This window comes from Fusarium musae, chromosome 5 (assembly GCF_019915245.1).
Source record: "Fusarium musae strain F31 chromosome 5, whole genome shotgun sequence".
Taxonomy (NCBI): domain Eukaryota; kingdom Fungi; phylum Ascomycota; class Sordariomycetes; order Hypocreales; family Nectriaceae; genus Fusarium; species Fusarium musae.
In genome coordinates, this window is record NC_058391.1 from 3,762,366 (window position 1) to 3,780,076 (window position 17,711).

Consider the following 17,711-nt stretch of genomic DNA (forward strand, 5'->3'; position numbering starts at 1 on the left):
CAGGGGTTAAAAGCTGGGGAAGACAGATATTCCCCCAATCCAGGGAAACAAGTCTGTCGATCTCGACGTTATTCAGATGCTTGTATCCCCCGCACAATGGCCATCCAGCGTCGATGCGACCCTGTGCGCTTTCGGCTCCGGTATCCCCGACCCCGCAAAAATCCTGGTTAGTGATGCGGGGTGGCTGTCACGAGTGTGAGTAGGGTGAGGGATCCTCGGCATTGGAGGCGCTAGATTAGGAAATTTTGGGCTTCGGAGCATTTGGGAGCGAGAATACGATGGTGAGAGGTGCGGATGAACATGCGGAGATCTTCCCTTAATGAGAATAACACCCAGGACCGTGCGGGTGAGAAGTCAGAATGATCCGTTGTAGAATATCAAGCCGATTAGCCCGCTTAACTTACAACTAGGGAGCAATTTCTTTGTGATAATTCTAATCCTCTCCCCCAAAAACAAGTGAACATCAGTCCTCGATAAAGGTTTTAAACCAAGACTCACAAAGGCTAATCTGAGTCTGCACTAAACCCCATCCTAAACTTATCATAAACTTATACTAGGTTGCCGAAGCTTTTTATCACGGAGGATCAAGGTCCTGAGTTTTCTTTTCTTTACTTGCCTCCCTACTTCTTCGGCGTTTACAACCATTCGAATACAACATCACCCTACACAGTTAATATGTGATGTCACATCAAACCGATCTCTTTAGGGTAGGTAGGTATGATCTATCATAGCGTATTCAATCGTGAAGTCGTGATAGCATTAGAACGTATCTGCATGATAGCTCTAAATTGAATATCTTCTTTATTAAAGTGTTGTCATTTGATAGTCGTGATTGCCATTCCGGCATCGTGAGTGAGCCCCGCGTTAATGCCATCTAAGCAGTCGTAGTTTCAGGCTTCTGTCCCCAAACAACCTTTTGAGCAAAGTATCCGTGATGCTTTCCAGAGCGAATCTCTCTTCGGAATTGAGCAACATAAACAAGAATCTCCTCCCTTGTCCATCCAAGTGTGTGCGCCATAAACAGAATGAAGCCCTCGCTATCTGTCTCAAGACCATACTTGGAGTAAGCACCCATGCGCTTCTCAACGGGGTCCTTGGGCCAAGTGCCAACAGGGTTCTGTCACTTTGGTTAGCACTACATGTCAAAAGCGCAGAGGGATAACTCACTCTGAAGTCGAATTCTTGGATGTTGATGAAACCAGCCTTTTCCATGGCCTTGCGCTGAGTACCGTCTTCAACGACGCTGAAGCTTGTACCGATCTTCTTACCGCCCTCTTTGAAGAATTCACCCCAGTGACCCATAGCAGAGTTGGGAGCGACAGTACCGTCATCGCTGCTTACATTGCAGGAAGCTTCGTGGCTTTCAATCCAGGCGCCGGGCTTGCAGACTCTGTAGGCTTCAGAGAAGAAGGCGTCCCAATCACGTACGCTACCCATCAACCATCTGACGTGGATGTAATCGGCAAAGTCGGACTTGAAAGTCCACTCGCGAGTACAGTCTTCGATCTCGCTGGACCTGGGTTAGTGGGGCTTTGAGGAAGGGGACGGTACGTACAATTGAACATTCGGGGGAACCCAAGAGGGCTGGATGGGAGAGAGGTCGGTTCCGATAACCTCAGCGCCAGGGTATTGGTCGGCGAAATCACTAAATATCTGTTAGATAATCCAGAGAATTGAAGGGCGCGACTTACATGGCCCAGATGCCAGTACCGGTACCGATATCAATAGCTTGCTATGTAGCAGGTTAGTATAATATTGAATGGAAGAGGCATGGACGAGGAACTTGCATGAAGCTTCTCTTCTTTGAGAGGAGCCAAGTGAAGTTTATCTCCAAGACCAAGGGTAAGGATGTGGTGACTGACGGCATGTTAGTGCTTAACTATTTGCTCGTGCAGGTAACTTACGTGAGGTCCATTAAATCATTTTGCTGCTCGTCGTTGGAGGCCCTTAAAAATGTCAGAGATAGGCAGAGATTAGATCGTTGTAATATCAACACACCAGTATTGAGCATTGCCCTGCTCGCTGTGATAGGTGCGACCATGGATAGTTCTGTATTCCAGAATGCTAGAGGTGATGGAGGCAGTGGATGAGGCGTTATCCGGGTCGAGGGTTGAGTCGGCATCGGCATTGTCATCATCCGCCCCGTCAGCCTCAGCCTGTGCTTGTTCCTGCAGTATCCAATGAGCATCTCAATCACATCTAATTAGGTATCCTTCACACACCTCATTGACCTGTGCCCAATGCTGCGGGTCAAGAATTGGCCCGGATGTGGCAGCGGGTGGAGAGGCTGTTGACTCGGTAGTGGCAGCCTCAGCCGCAGGAGCTGGAGACCTTCCAGGAGCCGCCGGGGCCTCGGGAGCAGCCGAAGCTTGGCGGGTTGGCTCAGGCGTTTCCGACATTGTTTGTAAGGCTGGCACTAAAAACAGAGCAAACAGATCTACAGTCGCAATGACTCAAAGAAACAAAAAATGAATCAAAGCGTCAGCTACGGAGTAGGTGGAATCATTTGAGGGATTAAACACAGAGAGAAGTGGACTGATTCGGTTGGCAGGGTAGTACGGACTAAATACTGCTCCGGGAGAACCCATGTGAGTGCCACTCTCACCATTGGCCTGGTAAGTTTTGAGAGCTTCCTGAATGGGAACATCCCTTGGGTCTAGACTCGTGGCACTGAAGGATAAAAGCACTAGGGAAAATGGTTATAAAGTCGATGAAGCCAGTTTCTATGTATGTTTGGATCACTACCGACCTTTTTTTATGACCAATAGGTCTAATGGCGTTGCAATAATTGACTGTAATGCGATTTCCAGCATGTTGTCTCAAGAATTAACGACTGGGAGCTTGCGACAGTGGGGTTCTTAGCTCCGGCCAGCACCCAGATCAGGCTAATCACCATTTGACAGGCCACGCAGCACCTGGAAAAGATATCATCCTCATGCGATTATCCCTAAAATCAATTGATTATGTGCACAACTCTGCCGCCCTTTGATCTACCGAGCTAACATGCTCTGCATCCTCGATTTCACCAACATGTAACCCCATCGCCATACCCCGCGCCATGTGAACAAGCATATGGCAATGCAACGCCCATATTCCCGGATTATCAGCGACCAACGCCAAGACGACATGGCCGCGCCGTGGTACACTGACGGTATCCTTTCGCACTGGAAACTCAATATTTAAATTGTTTGGCGGCGCTTCATCCGTGTAGGGGTTATAGCTGCCCCAGCTCCCGCGACCTGGATTTCTATATGATGATAGAACGTAGAATGAATGTCCATGAAGATGAAACGGGTGCGCGCCATCATCTAGATCGTTGATGATAAGGTCAACTCGCTTTGGTTTGCGGTCTGATATTCCGATAAATGGGAGGAGTTGATTATCGTCCCATGAAGTCCGATTTTGAGCCAGTAGAGGTGGCGTTTGTGGCGTCCAGGATGTATGGTTGATGAATGCGACTGGTGCATAGTCCATGTGCGCCAGCTTCTCAACCTTAGCGTACAACAGAATAGTCTGTTCTGCCTTTGGTGGGAGATCCGATACCTTGGCGGCAGCTCTGAGATTCTGCGAGTCAAGGACTTGGATCGCACCTTCATCCAAAGGCTGAGGGACAGGTTCGTTGAATAACCCCTTTGTGCTTGAGCTGAACATTGGGAAGCTTTGGGTTGGGTTCAGCGCTAGGTTGGGATAGCCAAAGTTCCTGCCCAAACTTGTTAGTCCTGGTTTCCATTGGGATTGTAATAGATGGATACGCACTCATCGTCCATGTAAATGGTAAGCCAATCGTCTCCCGGGTGGTTCCCCTTCCATTCAACCTCGAGGTCAACTCTCTCACCAGGATACAGGATACCGACTGTTTCAGCAGCTTCAGACTTGACAGCGAAGCCTCCATCCATGCGAACTGGTCGAAGGATTGTTCTGCTAACTCCCAAAGAAAGACCTGCGACGGAGCCTGTGTTAACAACTCTGAGTCTGACTTTATTCTGGCTCCTAGACGTCATGAGGGGTTTGAGGTCACTGAACTGGACCTGCGAACAGACGACTGGTCTCGCAGGAACAGCCATAGAACAGTTGAAGCGTCCTTTTCCATTGACAAGCAACGAATCTGGGACAGGTTCATTCCCTCGAGTACTCGCATCGGCATACCAGCGTAGCACTTCCGTCTGGTTTTGGTGAAACCAATCACCGATCATGACCAGGTAATCTTCTTCGGGGATATCAACCTCATCTGGATAGTGAACGATAAGACCTCCCCATAGTCCATCAGCGCGTTGAACATCGGAATGGGAATGCCACCAAAAGGTCCCATGTTCTTCAGCGCCAATAGTGAAATTGTAAGTGAAGGTTCTACCAGGAGCGGTAGGGCATTGTGTAAACCCAACAGCACCGTCCATATTGTTCTGGTCCTTCATGCGCAGGCCGTGCCAATGAAGAGATATACCTTCATCTTGAAGGCCGTTGTGAACATGAATCACAACTCTGTCACCGGACCGGGCCTCTATGAGCGGCCCTGGAAACTCGTCTACCAAAGTCAGTAACAGTATGCCTCATGTTTGATGAAGACCTTACCGTTGACAAGGTACACTTGTTTCTCAACTCCATCTGGTGATCTGGTTCCAGCTGTAATAGTCCAGTTGAATGAGAGTGTTGTTGGGGGACGCGATGTATGATTCTGAGGATGGAGTCGGTACCCAAGATGTCCGGTGGTATCATTGCTTGGTCGGCTGCTTGACAGACCATGCAATGCCACTACGACCCCGATTGCCGATAGTAGCGCGACCATGATAAGAGCTGCTATCCATCTCCAACCGCACGTGCAACATACCAAAGGTAGGGCTCGATCATCTCGCACCTTGACCTCCTCTCTCAGTTCAAACTCCTCAAGCAAAGCATCAGCTTCTTCATCATGAGCAACCATTTTGACTTGCATCTCCTCTCAAAAAGAGCATGATCTCTGTCTGCTCTTTTGTGAAAGAAGCGAGTCCCCATTTTGCGTGCCGTACATCCGCATCCCGATAAGAAAAAGTCCCGAGCGCTTGTGATCCCCAATCTCACAAAGATCCCCCACGAGATCAATCCCCACCCGCTGATTGGCTCACCACCATCGGTCAGCGAATTAGTCTAGTATTAAAGCAAGACACTCCCAACTTGGGAAAGATATTCAAGGTTGCAATTTACATCCGGTGCATGATCATCTGCTTCTTGCTAATCAGATGGATATGATTTGAAACGTGTGAGTTGAAGAAGAGAATCTTGTGATCATCGCCAGATCTTGCGGGGCTACGCTACTCCACCTGTTGACGAGGTCCTTTTTTTTTCGATTCTGGTTTTTTTTTCGTACGATTATTTCCGATAAGAATAGGGATCTATAAGTTGCCAAGATGTGGCAGTGTCTTGAGTCTTGGCTCCTCTGGTTTTACAAGCTGGTTAAGGATTGGCCTTGGTTATCAGACATGATCTTCTCTCCCAGACTTCGTTGGGCCCTCACGGCTCTGTTGGCGGCTTCGAAAACGGCCAGGACTGAGAGTCTGGCTGATATCGACCATGTCATCTTGTTTATGCAAGGTAAGATCACTTAAACAGTTTCTCATACCAGCTATCTAATGTGTCGATAGAGAACCGTGCTTTTGACCACTACTTCGGTACCATGCCCGGAGTTCGTGGCTTTGCTGATCCAAACGTCCAGTACAACAACGGCATCCCTGTCTGGAAACAGCAAGTCACCCCTCAACAGAGCAAAGACACTGATTACATCACACCCTGGTACATCAACTACCTCGGTGGAACATGGCCTGAAGCCACTCAGTGCATGAGTGCCGGTTCCAACGGCTGGGATGCCAACCAAGCTGCTTGGAACCACGGCGCCAACAACCAGTGGGCAGTCAAGAACACTCCCTATAGTATCGGCTACTACAAGCGCGATGATCTTCCTGTTCACTTTGCTCTTGCTGAAGAGTGGACTGTTGGAGACATGTACCAAGAGTCCGTCATCGCTTCTACCAACCCCAACCGTGTCATGTGGATCAGTGGATCCATCAACGTCCCTGGTTCACCTCAGACCAAGGATGAGGGTGGATACCCCTACATTGATAACAATGAGACACCTGGTTGTGATAAGAACGGTATCAACTGTTACCCTCTCAAGTGGTCTACTGCTGCTGAGAAGTATGAGGCTGCTGGTGTCTCATGGAGTGTCTTCCAGGACGCTGATAACTTTGATGATAACCCTTATGCTTGGTTTGAGCAGTTCCAAGATTCCAAGGCAGGGTCTGACTTGAACAAGAAGGGCATGAAGGGGCAATCATTGGACGCTTTCTATGCTCAGGCTGCTGCTGGAACTCTACCTGAGGTTTCATACATCGTTGGTCCCATGCAGCTTTCAGAACACCCCCCTTATTCCCCTCACGATGGATCTTGGCTCCAGCGAAAGGTTGCCGAGGCTGTCATCAACTCACCCAAGTACTCCAAGTCCGTTCTGATGATCTCATATGATGAGACAGGTGGCTGGGCAGATCACGTTAGCCCTTACACATCACCTGATGGCACTGCTGGTGAATGGATTGATGACCCTTATGGCGCAGCTGGCCGCACTGCCACTGGTCCAGGCTTCCGTGTCCCCTTCTACATCATTTCACCCTTCACTCGCAAAGGCGGTGTCTATACTGAGCACGCCGATCACACCTCTCAAGTGTCTTTCATTGAGAAGTGGCAAGCTGCCAAGGGTCGTGATGTCACCACTGATGAGATGGTTCCCTGGCGTCGTGAGAACATGGCTGATCTCGTCAACGCCTTTGACTTCAAGAACCCTGACTACAGCATTCCCAACCTTCCTGAAGCTCCTCAACCTCATACCAACAGCAAGGGTGTTTATGATGGTTCATCTTACTGTTCCTCTCAGTATGGCAACGGTCGACCTCCTGTTCCCTACACTGGTGTGGGTGTCAACAATGATACCGCAAGTCTTGCTGAGGCTGGATTTAAACCTGTTCGCGGACTGCTCACTGAAGGTCGTACCCTTGTATTTGAGTCTTCCGGCCAGGCTGTCAGCGCTCCATCGTACGGTAGCAAGGTCTCACTGAGCAAGGCATCAAAGAACCACGATAACATGCAGCATGGATGGGTTCTTCATGCCGTGGAAATCGGCGGTAACCAGTTCACCATCAGCTCTGCCAACAACGGACAGTACATCTGCAAGAACCACAAGCTTTGCAAGGACTCTGGCTCGGCCACTGTGTTTGTTGTGGACTTCAAGCCAAGCAAGGGTCACTCGTTCAGGGATCAGAAGTCAGGGGAGTATCTAGCTAGTGGGCGAAAAGAGAAGTTGGGTTGGCAGAAGAACCAGACCTTCTGGAAGGTCTTTAGTGTCACTTACTGAGTTGGGAGATCTAGAAAACATGGGACACGTGACAAGGAAATGAACGAACAGATCAGCCGTGTTGGACACGAAATTATATATCTGGAACTATGAAATGAGACTATGTTCGTTGCCCCCTAAAGGGCCCACTAAATTCAATGGATATATTATCAATAGCGACCATGTACTAACGTCACCAGATTCTGCGGCCTATGCCACCACAGCGGTCTTCCTCATTTTAGCTTTCCATGAAGCTCCTTTTCTTCACGTGCGCGCCGGCATCCCGAGCGTTCATCAGTACCTTTTACAAAATCGAAACAGTCGATTATGCCTATTGAACAACTTGCGAGGCCTCCTGTCGACTTGGCTTCATCACAAGTGGTTAGCCTGTTTCTAACTGAACATTCCCATGTACATGTTATACATTGGACAGAGGTACGGAGTCAGTAACACACAGTTCTGTGAGCGTTAGAGTTTGGATGGAATTAATTTAAATGATAGATATAGATATAGGAGAGTTATTGAGGTTTGACTGTGGAGGAATATATTCATTTTTATTGTTACGAGTTGGATTTTATAGTCATGTACCGAAGCGTGGACTACCTGTCTACTGATTCAATGTATAACCATTGATCAGCATGGTTAGGCAGTCTTTTTCACTGACAGTGAGGTCTGTAAGTCAATGTGATGTTTTTTCCTTATACGACCGCTGATCTGTGGGAGCTCTAGAAGACGTGGCATGAGTAAGAAGGCAGTCACAGAATTGAATGACCGCGATAGCCAAAGATTGTATCATACCTGCTGTAGAAGCGCCCATCCCCAAGTATCCAGACAGGTTCAATAATCATAAGGTAGTATGTAAATGATGACGGTAGTATTGATAAAGGCCACATCGTAAGGATTTTCCATATGCAAATGAGCCCATCTTGTTAGCCACGCATTCTTAGCGTATGGTAAGCTTTAACTGCCGCTCCTTTTCCTCCCGTTTGATGCGGCATGGATCGCATTCTGCTTTTCCCTTTTCAGTGTCGTTATCCTTACATATTCCGATTGAGCATTTTGCATCCTTTCCGTGCCCGTTGACTTCGCGGCACCTGTCTAGGAACATTCGATGTGACATTTCCGTTGTGCATGAGATGCATTGAACAGACGTGCGAACAAGCCGGCACATCGTGGTAACTACGCGTTGATGGTTGTAAATAGAATTAAGGGTTGCGGTATAAACTTGAAGTTTGTAATACTGGAGAAGATATGCCGAGTTCGTTGAAGTTCGGAAGGGAAAGACGGCCGTATTCTTGTTGCCACGAAGGGGATCTTATAGGCCCCTGTCACAGTGTTCGTAGTGATTTAATGAGGTCTGTGACAAGTGCGGTGATACATATAGCTATGGGATGACTGCAACCTATAAGGTTAAGCTTTAGGCTGCGAACACAGTTGATGAATGAGAACACGATATAGTTTTTTTTCCCCCGATATAAACTTTTACCTAGAAGCTTTCACGATGGTGATACATACAAACAAGTACCTGTTCCCACTTCCAGTCACCCTTGTAAGTGAATTTGACTTTGTTCGTAGGGATGTTTCAGAAACGACTACTGAAGCCACAAATCTTCGTCATCAACTAACAGAGTATCCAGCAGTCTCCGCTCTTCTGCAAGCTCTCTAGCCTTCGTCGAACACTTGGTGCATTCCCCTTTTCCTTTCTCCTCTTGTTCAGGCATGACCCGAGCCGATCCACACTGTCCCCAATCAGACTGCTCCTTGACAATTCCACATAAGGTTATGTCGAACCTGCCTGAGTACTTGACTCCGCAGGCTTTACAAAGAAGTGATTTAAAGGTTTGAGAACACATTTTGCAAAGAATAGGCTTCTGTTCTAATACCGTTTTCAGTGGTGATGGGAGGTTTGGGGATACATATGGTCTCGGGGAGATGGTTTGTAGCAGATGTTGGTGGAATCGAACATTAATGACAGCCATTGGGACGAATGCGACGGTTTTTATACTCATTTTTGGTTAAATCTAGCAGTGATACGATGTACAGTCCCTCACGTTCAGTGATGAACTCGTGAAATATAGCCCCAGTTCACTTTTCATCGTTCACCTGGCATGTTCACAGATCACCATCAGGCATGATTAGCGGGTGCTCATGTTACTGATTCTGCTATGGATACGACTAGGCCCTGTCCCATTCACTGTAACCTCTAGCCCATCCTCCACAGCTACGCCAATTGTACCTACTCCTCCTGAATAGTTGCGAGTCTCTCCAATTCCTCACGTTTCAGCCGACACTCATTGCATTCCCCTCCCTCCTCCTCCAGTTCTACTTGCATGACTCCCGCGTCGCACTCTCCCCACAACGCCATTGGTGGTAAATTATTGCAAGTGTCAGTCGTTTTGCTAGTCTTGTACGCATGGCGGCAGGTCGAACAGAGAGTCGACAACTGATAGTAGTAACACATCTTCAAGGTTTTCACGATTGCCAATTTTTGTGAGCTCTAAAGTAGTATTTCGGTAAGATATTGACGCAAGTCGAGGTTGTTAATGTTGAGTATTCTGCGATTGGAGATTCTCCCGATGCGAGACCCCAGTATTTATATAGTCGGATAAAGCTGCGGTTCACCGTTGAGTCTTCAAGTTAATACCAACAATTAAGTCTGAAACGAGGCTTAGTGCTCCGAGGCATGTCCTTAGACTACTGCACTCTCCCTCACTGGCACGCATCATCCGGTGGCAGCAAGTATGACGAGGCGTTCTCAAGGTATATTATGTACTAGCCCAGAGGCACTATAGTGAACATAAACAAGATAAGGTTATTTAAAATATGTAATACGCGGAGAAATGAATAGTGCCGCTCTCAGCATTAGAATCCCCCATCACTGGGATTCCTGGAGAGAAAAGTCATCGAATACGAAGTCGGGGAGCCCACTTGCGTCCGTGCACTCAACAGTGATGGACATGGACTCAGCCGAGTCGCCGGCTGTGAAACTGTAGGCATAAGACTGATACTGATAGGCAGCTACTTGGCCGTCTTCAAGGTCGAGAGTTTGAGACACTGATCCAAAGACAATCTTGAATGAGCAAGTGCCTGGCACGTACGCAGATCCAGCAGCCCAGTTGAACTGGAGAGAATACGTCGAGCCTGCGTTCAGGGAGCTAGCGAGCGGTTTGGTGAGTGTGGCGGACTTCTTGGTAGATTCCAGTTGAACATATCTAGGCTCAGTTAGTATATCGCTACACGCGAATCAAGGTTCAAGGTACTCACAGGAAGTTGTCACCTGAGTTAGGTGATGGGCCGTCGGCCGTGCTTCCAGCTCTGATCTTCATGCCATTTGTGCCAAACCAAGCATAGGTACTATCATCAGTAGCTTGGATCTCAAAGCTGGGGTTCTCAATGAGCGCCCCAGTCACGGGATATGCCTCGCAGCCACTGACCCTGATCAGTGCCGTGTCATCGACGTACACTGATCCAAGTTGTGTGTTGTCATCCTCATAATCGCAATAGAAGACAATCTGCATTAGCATGTTTCCGGCCGGCATTGCGAAGCGAACCGAGTAGATAGTGTAGCCAGTCGATGAAGTTGCCCCAAAGTCGAGAGTTCTCGCCTGGAATCCTAGATCGTTATAGCCAGCGTATATATAGCACTCTCCGGCATCCGGCAGAGTCTTGGGCTTCCAGAAGAAATGGTAATCGTAGAGCTCGTTTTCTACTAGCAATGATGCGTCGATTTCTTGCTGGAGGAAGATGCCGTCGTCCGCAGTTCCACTGGGGAAAAGTCTGCTAACTGTCAGTTTGAATTATCCGAGATTGAAAACGTTTTGTGGGAACATACGCCTCCCACTCTCCAGTTCTAGCGTTGGATTGGTCGTGTACAAAGTCGCCCCTGCCGTCATAGGCCCAGGCCTGATCTTCTACATCAGCCTCAAAACCAGGGACTTGGATCAGGTTGACAGGGCAGTGAGGTGTCTCTGGCTCAGCGGGAACAAGGAGCGTCGACTTTGGGGGATCGTTGGGGTCCACGGGAGTAGCATCACACTCGTTGTTAGAGTCCATAACTGAAGCATCGTCAATGTTAACATTAGCTGTGTACCCATTGCCTACACCAGGACAAGAGACACCGATCTCGATAGCTGGGTCCAGGTTATCCTGTGCAATGAAGCTCGAAGTGTACTGGTGGTATCCGGCGTCAGATGGAAGCGACACCTGCTTCAATGTCGTGTAGTAGTCGAAAGTTGCAAAGACGGTGCATTGGGTATCGACTGATGGAGGGTTTATGAAAGCATACCAGAAGCTGATGGTATACTCTCTTCCTGGAGTTACGTGAACACGCTGCTCCATACGTCGTTCTTCTCCGTCAGGAACAGGTAGAACACTTGACCATATTAGCTTGCGGTTCCAATAAAGTGAGAATGACAACGTACCCTATGTAATCGCCAGTTCGGGCTTGATCGGGGTCGTATTCAACATCGCCGCCGTTCCAGTAGAATCCCCAGACATCTCCGACATCTGGGTCCTCAAATCCAGGCCGCCTGAGCAGTTCGGTGGGCTCAACACAGACCGAGGTTGTCGTTGTAGGCTCTGACGAGGTCGTCGTGGCGTCGGTGGTGGTGGTAGGGTTGGCAGTTGTCGTAGCATCAGCAGCAGTCGTGGATTCATCCGATGTAGTAGCTTCGGTGGATGTCGCGTCAGTAGAGGCTGAGGTTTGAGCAGTAGTAGTCGGGACGCCTGATGTTGTGGAGTCGACGGAAGCCGATGTCTCAGTAGACGTGGTCGAAGCACCGGAGGTCGTGGACTCGGCAGAGGTCACATCATCGCTCGAGGAAGGGCTGCCAGATGTGGTGAGGTCGACAGAGATCGTGTGACTACTCGAGGTCTGGGTGGTTGAGACAATCAAGGTTGTCGGGTTGCTTGAGGGAATGACAGTCTCGCTGCTAGACACAGATTGAGTTCCAGATGTCGTAGGGTTGGTAGCACTTGTCTCCTCAGATGAAGATGCTTTGTCCATGGATACTGATGTGGCAAAGCTACTACCAGATGCAGAAGTCGAGACAACGGGAGCCGAGGTCTTGGTTTCGGTGACCGAAGCGCTCAACGAAGTCCTGGTCGAGGGGCGACATAGACCAGCGTTGACTCCCAGGATGTTCGCGGCCGCATAAGCGACTCCAAGAGTCTTGAGCGACACCATTTTAAAAGAATGACTATTAAACGAGTGACTAGTCCACGACTTGGTGAACAATGGGTTGTAGTGCCAGAAAGATGGCTTGACAAGGGAGCAGCCACAGAACATATAACCTCCACGGGAAAGTCGGAGAAAATACCCCGTATCACGCCAAGTCGCGCTCAGAGAATTTATTAGACCTAAACAACCAACACGATTCTAAATCAGTCATTAACCGTAACTGTTGGCCAGCTGAATTGCTTTTAGTGAGCTCGTGAAGGATCAATAGTTTGGTTGACTTTATCTAGCGTAGCACTGAGATTGGGTAGAATACTGAATGTGGATCGGGAGTAGCTACTTCGAGACATTGGGGGCGTTTAGCTGCTGTGCCTTGCATAATTAAAATTGTGAACCCCTGAATTTTTATCCTAGCGTCGTGCTTTGTTGTAAGACGCTATTGATTCCAAAAGAAACTATTGACTGACCGCTAAACCTCACTGGATATCAGCTTAAAAGATTTCCTTTTCTGGGACTCCTTAAGCCCGGTGATGCCGGATCAGAATCCCTTTGTGACATGTCATTGGTTGGTTGACCGTCACGTCACCCAACGTTAGCAACGTTGTCGGAAACAAGAGGTTTGTGCTCTCGCCCGTGTTCTCATCCTATAGCTTAACCTTATGGACAGCAATAGACTACAGCGTACGATGAGACTGAACCCAGCTGTGTAGACGACCAACGCTAGTGTAGTGGGACACTGGCCGCCAAACATTTTTTGCAGCCAACCTCCATTAACATGTGTATGACTGGATCGTATCTGAACACAGGACTAGCGAAAAGATCCCTTCCATGGGAAGGGTATTGGACGTACTCGCCTCTGAAATAGTGCAACCTTTAAATCTACCCCCCAGTCAGAAATCATTTATTCATTCTTAATTAGCAAGTATAAATTATATACGTTTATACCCTCGTAGCAACAGGTCGCAAAGGATCATGGCAACCCTGGCATTGTGAGTATTTGATACAATGTACGCGTGAACTATATTCAACATAAAGCACTCTTCTCAACGACGATTTTAGAGTTCTCAGTAAAAAGTCACTATTTAATTGGGTGGTGCCTAACCTACAAGATGATGTTGAGTCAGAAGACCCTTACATGGCTCTACCTTGTCCCTCACTCTATAAAGGTTATACAGGGAGCTACTGGACTACTTGATACGCGACTGCGACGAGACAATGCAATCAAGCGAAAGGTGGCGCCACGTGAGGAGAGCTGGAAGACCTGGAGTAGTTAAGCTCTGAGACTCATCAGCCGCCTTGCAGAAACAGAAGACCTAAAATAACATGCTCTATGGCCTGTTTTGGGTATCAGCCAGCCTCTTGTATGGGCTGATCAACCCTTTGACTAATCGGACTCTGACCTTGAAGCGTCCCGTTCCCGTTAGCAATTCACGGACCGCTTTTTCAAGCTCTATCTAGGATGTCCGCAATTGAGAATTCCTGTTGTATACGAGGCTTTAGATCACTCAGCTAGCCACAAGTATGTGAATACAGCCACATGGACGTATCACATTTTCCCCGCAAATTTAAGTTGATGAGTTGTCCGATAATAAGACCCAGCTGATACTCAGGCATCTTCAGTGAGACTAATAACTGTTTCTGCAGTCGGATAGTCATATCAGTAAATTTTGAGGATAACTTCAGGTGCAGTAGTTATTTTTACTACATAATGTCTTTGGTAGAAACCGACAAGAGGACGCTGACTGACTTTCATCATACAAGCTAAGCCAAGTCTCTTGGCATAGAAAAACAGACTTTGGCCTCATCGCTAAGTTTAGTTCTCACAATGTTTACTGTATCTTGTCAATAAACTTCAGCCACCAAGCCTGTAGGTCAGGGACTATAAGGCCTCAAGTTGTCTGGGCGGCTAAAAGGCTGGCTGAGTAGAAAAACGCCACTGAGAGTACACAATACTAATGCTATTGATATACTACAATTCAAATGTCTAAGAGGAAGGTAAAAGCAAGTTAATAGTTCTAATTACCTGGACGAACTCATTAGACAAGTTAAACCTTTATGATTGTAAGTTTCCTTCTCTTATCTTGTCATTGCTCATTCGGGAATCCTTCAGCAGAACTTGAGTATAGTCACGAGCCGTCAAAACACTGAAAAGAAACATTGCTCTTGTTGATTCGTCTTGGATTTTTCATGGAATGTAATTTGTCGCTTAGTCTGAAAACGTACCACCATATTTAAAAAACGTGGAGAGCTGATATTCCATATTGGGCCGCCCCAAGGTTCAGTGGCTTATAGGACGCCTTCTCATGTGTCACGCTTTAATACGCCCCACTCTGAGCATGCATCTTGATCACATATCGAGAAGCAACAAGTATTGTGCAGCCTCGCTACATGATCAGAAAGATGCACAAAGCTTTCGACCTGAAAGGACTCTCAGCATGAAATGTGAGATAGCAGTTACTGGCCATCGATGTATAAAGAGTGGTCCTCTTCCCCAGGGGAATTTTCACTCAAGCCTTATATCTTCATTACTATCAGTTAACACATCATCCTATACCCAATACTCCAAACTCAATAAACGAACATGCCGTTCAACAAGCAGCAGAACCTGTCCAACTTCGTCACAGGTATCGGTCTTTATGACCATTCATCTCCAGCAGTCGTCACTTTCCAAGGAAAACTCTTTGTCTTCTATGTTGGAAAAGGAGATGACGGTATCTTCTATACTTCCATGAAAGATTGGAAGTGGGAGCGCATCCAACATATCAGCGACAGGAACATCGGTGTCGCGAACAACACCTCTCCCTCTGCTGTTGCCTTCGAGGGCAAACTTTACCTCTTCTTCAATGGAAAAGGTAATGACGGCACCTTTTATACCATCTTTGATGGTTCTAGCTGGTCAAAGCTCCATTCTGTCAGCATTGAAGTCGGCGGTATGGGATTTCTGCCTGGAACCTCGCCAAACGCCACTGTTGACCAGGATGCCATCCAGCTTTTCTGGAGTGGCGCTGGTAATGACGGTATCTTCCATGCCAGGTTTGATGGTGATAAGTGGGGTCCAGTTGGCCATATCGACAATGTCGGCATAGCCCCAGGGACCAGCCCGTGCGCTGTCTTCTTCAACAAAAAGCTGCATGTCTTCTGGAGTGGCCGTGGCGGTAACGAAACCTGGTACTGCACCAGGGAAGACGGTGGTTGGAGTCAGCAGCACTCTGTGTCAGCCCAGATTGGAGGTCAGGGTTACTATCCCGGCACGAATCCCACGGCTATTGTGGAAGACGATAAACACCTTCGGCTGTTCTGGGTTGGCTCTGGTGGACCTGATCAGGGACTCTGGTATTCTGACCACAAATTGAACCCGTACTCCTGGACTGGTCAGAGAAACCTGGGTAATGAGATTGGCGGGCAGCATTTGAAGAAGATGTCAAGTGCTTGTGGGCTCAAGTATGACAAAACGACTTATGTCTTCTGGGAGGGTCCTGATCAGGAAATCTGGCTTACCTATCAGCTTTCCGACTGAGCGATAGATTCCAGGATGTTAGCGAGTACCGTGGAATTAGAGGGGAGACCTGAAGCAATCTGATGAGATTGCGCCATTCATTTATATCCGGCCTGGCCAGCTGGATATACTGGGAAATTCTGAGTTTTGTGTTGCATTTGTTCAATATTTTGAAAGCCCTTGATCAATTGAACTTTACTTCTATTGCAGCCGTCACGAATTATATTAGTCCTCGTAGCCATTTGCAACGAATAGAATATCAAGACGTCTCCTCACTTCCCCTTAGAGTACTGGAGGGGCCACTGGACTTTCGCGCCCAAACTCTTGGCAGCTGTAAGTACAAATCCTGCGTCGCGTAGGAACTGTCTCCCAACCATAACCAAGTCAGCCTGAGGCTCTTCATACTTTCCCCTGTCAGCGTCTCCGTTTGTCCTGTTCATCTTCTGTGCTGCCTCAATAATATTACCACGAACGACACTCTCAGCCATGGCAGAGTTATCGATGAACCCCACTGCAGCGATCAGCAGTTCGATGCCATCGTTTTTGAGGGCTTGTCGGATCTGGTATGCAAGATCAACCTGATAGTACGGATGAACGTCGATCTTTTGGTCACTATGGTTGCCGCCAGATGAGACATCAAGAATGTCAACCCCGGCCTCGGGAAGAAGCTTGGCAAGCTTTATGGACTCCTCAAGGGTCCAACAGTCTTGGCCACTCCACTCCATCCACTCAACGGCTGAAATCCGCAACGAGAGAACGATGGAGTCCGGCATGGCATCCCGGACGGCTTTCAGGACACGGAACAAAAAGTGCGTCCTATTCTCGAAAGAGCCCCCATATTCATCTGTCCGATGGTTCGTGAGAGGGGACAGGAAGGCGTTGATCAAGTACCCATGTGCGCCATGGAGTTCGATAAAGTCTTCTACAATTAGTTGTAGTCCCACGACTAGAGACAAACGACTTACCAACGCCAGCTTCGACAGCTCTTCTGGCGGCACTAGCAAACTGATCAATCGCTAGATCGATGTGCTTGTGTCCCATTTCTTTTGGCATAGGATACCCAGGGCCATGGCAAATCGCAGTCGGTGCCCAGACATCATCCGGCCATCCGCCAGCTTCCTCATTTGCAAGTGGGAATTGCACCATCGGGTCGCCTTTAGCAAGCCACGGCGGAAGCATGGAACCCTTGGGACCAGAATGGCAGAGCTGAATACCCGCCTTCTGTCCTTGGCTATGAATGTAGTCAACTACCCGCTTTAAAGGTGCAATCTGGCTATCCTGCCAAAGACCTGAATCTCCAGTTGAGACGCGACCATTGGGAGCTACAGCTGTAGCTTCAACAATGACGAGTGCGGCACCTCTGGTGGCAAAGGAGCCATAATGGACGAGATGGAAGTCAGTCAGATGTCCCTCGTTGGCACTGAACATTCCCATGGGAGAGACGGCGATGCGGTTTTGGAGGGTAAATCCTCGGACTTGAAGAGGGGAGAAGAGGGTCGAGTTGACTTCGTTTTCGACGAGTGGCGTCCCGGGCGCGGGTGCCACATGAGGGTATAATGGGATTTTCTTCTGAAATGGCATTTTCTAAGGGGAATGGTATGATTGAGATGGCGTTTTCAGTGTCGTGTCTTTGAGGTTGGAAGCATGATGCAAACATTCACCATCATGGCGGAAGAGGCCAGATT

General features: G+C 48.2%; 6 protein-coding genes across 6 annotated transcripts; 2 read left to right on the plus strand and 4 right to left on the minus strand.

Moving 5' to 3' along the window:
- Positions 1-874: 874 nt before the first annotated feature.
- Positions 875-2,399, minus strand: J7337_007646 (uncharacterized protein; the record flags this gene model as incomplete). The annotated part of the gene is made up of 6 exons (XM_044825283.1): positions 875-1,117; positions 1,168-1,516; positions 1,556-1,645; positions 1,905-1,946; positions 1,999-2,168; positions 2,223-2,399. 6 exons carry the CDS (start codon positions 2,397-2,399, stop codon positions 875-877), a joined length of 1,071 nt encoding a protein of 356 aa, XP_044680940.1.
- Positions 2,400-3,713: 1,314 nt separating this feature from the next.
- On the minus strand, positions 3,714-4,918 carry J7337_007647 (uncharacterized protein; the record flags this gene model as incomplete). The annotated part of the gene is made up of 2 exons (XM_044825284.1): positions 3,714-4,522; positions 4,570-4,918. The coding sequence occupies 2 exons, from the start codon at positions 4,916-4,918 to the stop codon at positions 3,714-3,716; spliced, it is 1,158 nt and encodes a 385-aa protein (XP_044680941.1).
- A 463-nt stretch (positions 4,919-5,381) lies between these two features.
- J7337_007648 (uncharacterized protein) lies at positions 5,382-7,375 on the plus strand (the record flags this gene model as incomplete). The annotated part of the gene is made up of 2 exons (XM_044825285.1): positions 5,382-5,565; positions 5,616-7,375. The coding sequence occupies 2 exons, from the start codon at positions 5,382-5,384 to the stop codon at positions 7,373-7,375; spliced, it is 1,944 nt and encodes a 647-aa protein (XP_044680942.1).
- Positions 7,376-10,229: 2,854 nt separating this feature from the next.
- On the minus strand, positions 10,230-12,539 carry J7337_007649 (uncharacterized protein; the record flags this gene model as incomplete). Its single annotated transcript, XM_044825286.1, has 4 exons — positions 10,230-10,566; positions 10,619-11,131; positions 11,187-11,726; positions 11,776-12,539. The coding sequence occupies 4 exons, from the start codon at positions 12,537-12,539 to the stop codon at positions 10,230-10,232; spliced, it is 2,154 nt and encodes a 717-aa protein (XP_044680943.1).
- A 2,572-nt stretch (positions 12,540-15,111) lies between these two features.
- On the plus strand, positions 15,112-16,047 carry J7337_007650 (uncharacterized protein; the record flags this gene model as incomplete). Its single annotated transcript, XM_044825287.1, has 1 exon — positions 15,112-16,047. The coding sequence occupies one exon, from the start codon at positions 15,112-15,114 to the stop codon at positions 16,045-16,047; it is 936 nt and encodes a 311-aa protein (XP_044680944.1).
- A 251-nt stretch (positions 16,048-16,298) lies between these two features.
- On the minus strand, positions 16,299-17,607 carry J7337_007651 (uncharacterized protein; the record flags this gene model as incomplete). Its single annotated transcript, XM_044825288.1, has 2 exons — positions 16,299-16,948; positions 16,992-17,607. 2 exons carry the CDS (start codon positions 17,605-17,607, stop codon positions 16,299-16,301), a joined length of 1,266 nt encoding a protein of 421 aa, XP_044680945.1.
- Positions 17,608-17,711: the final 104 nt, after the last annotated feature.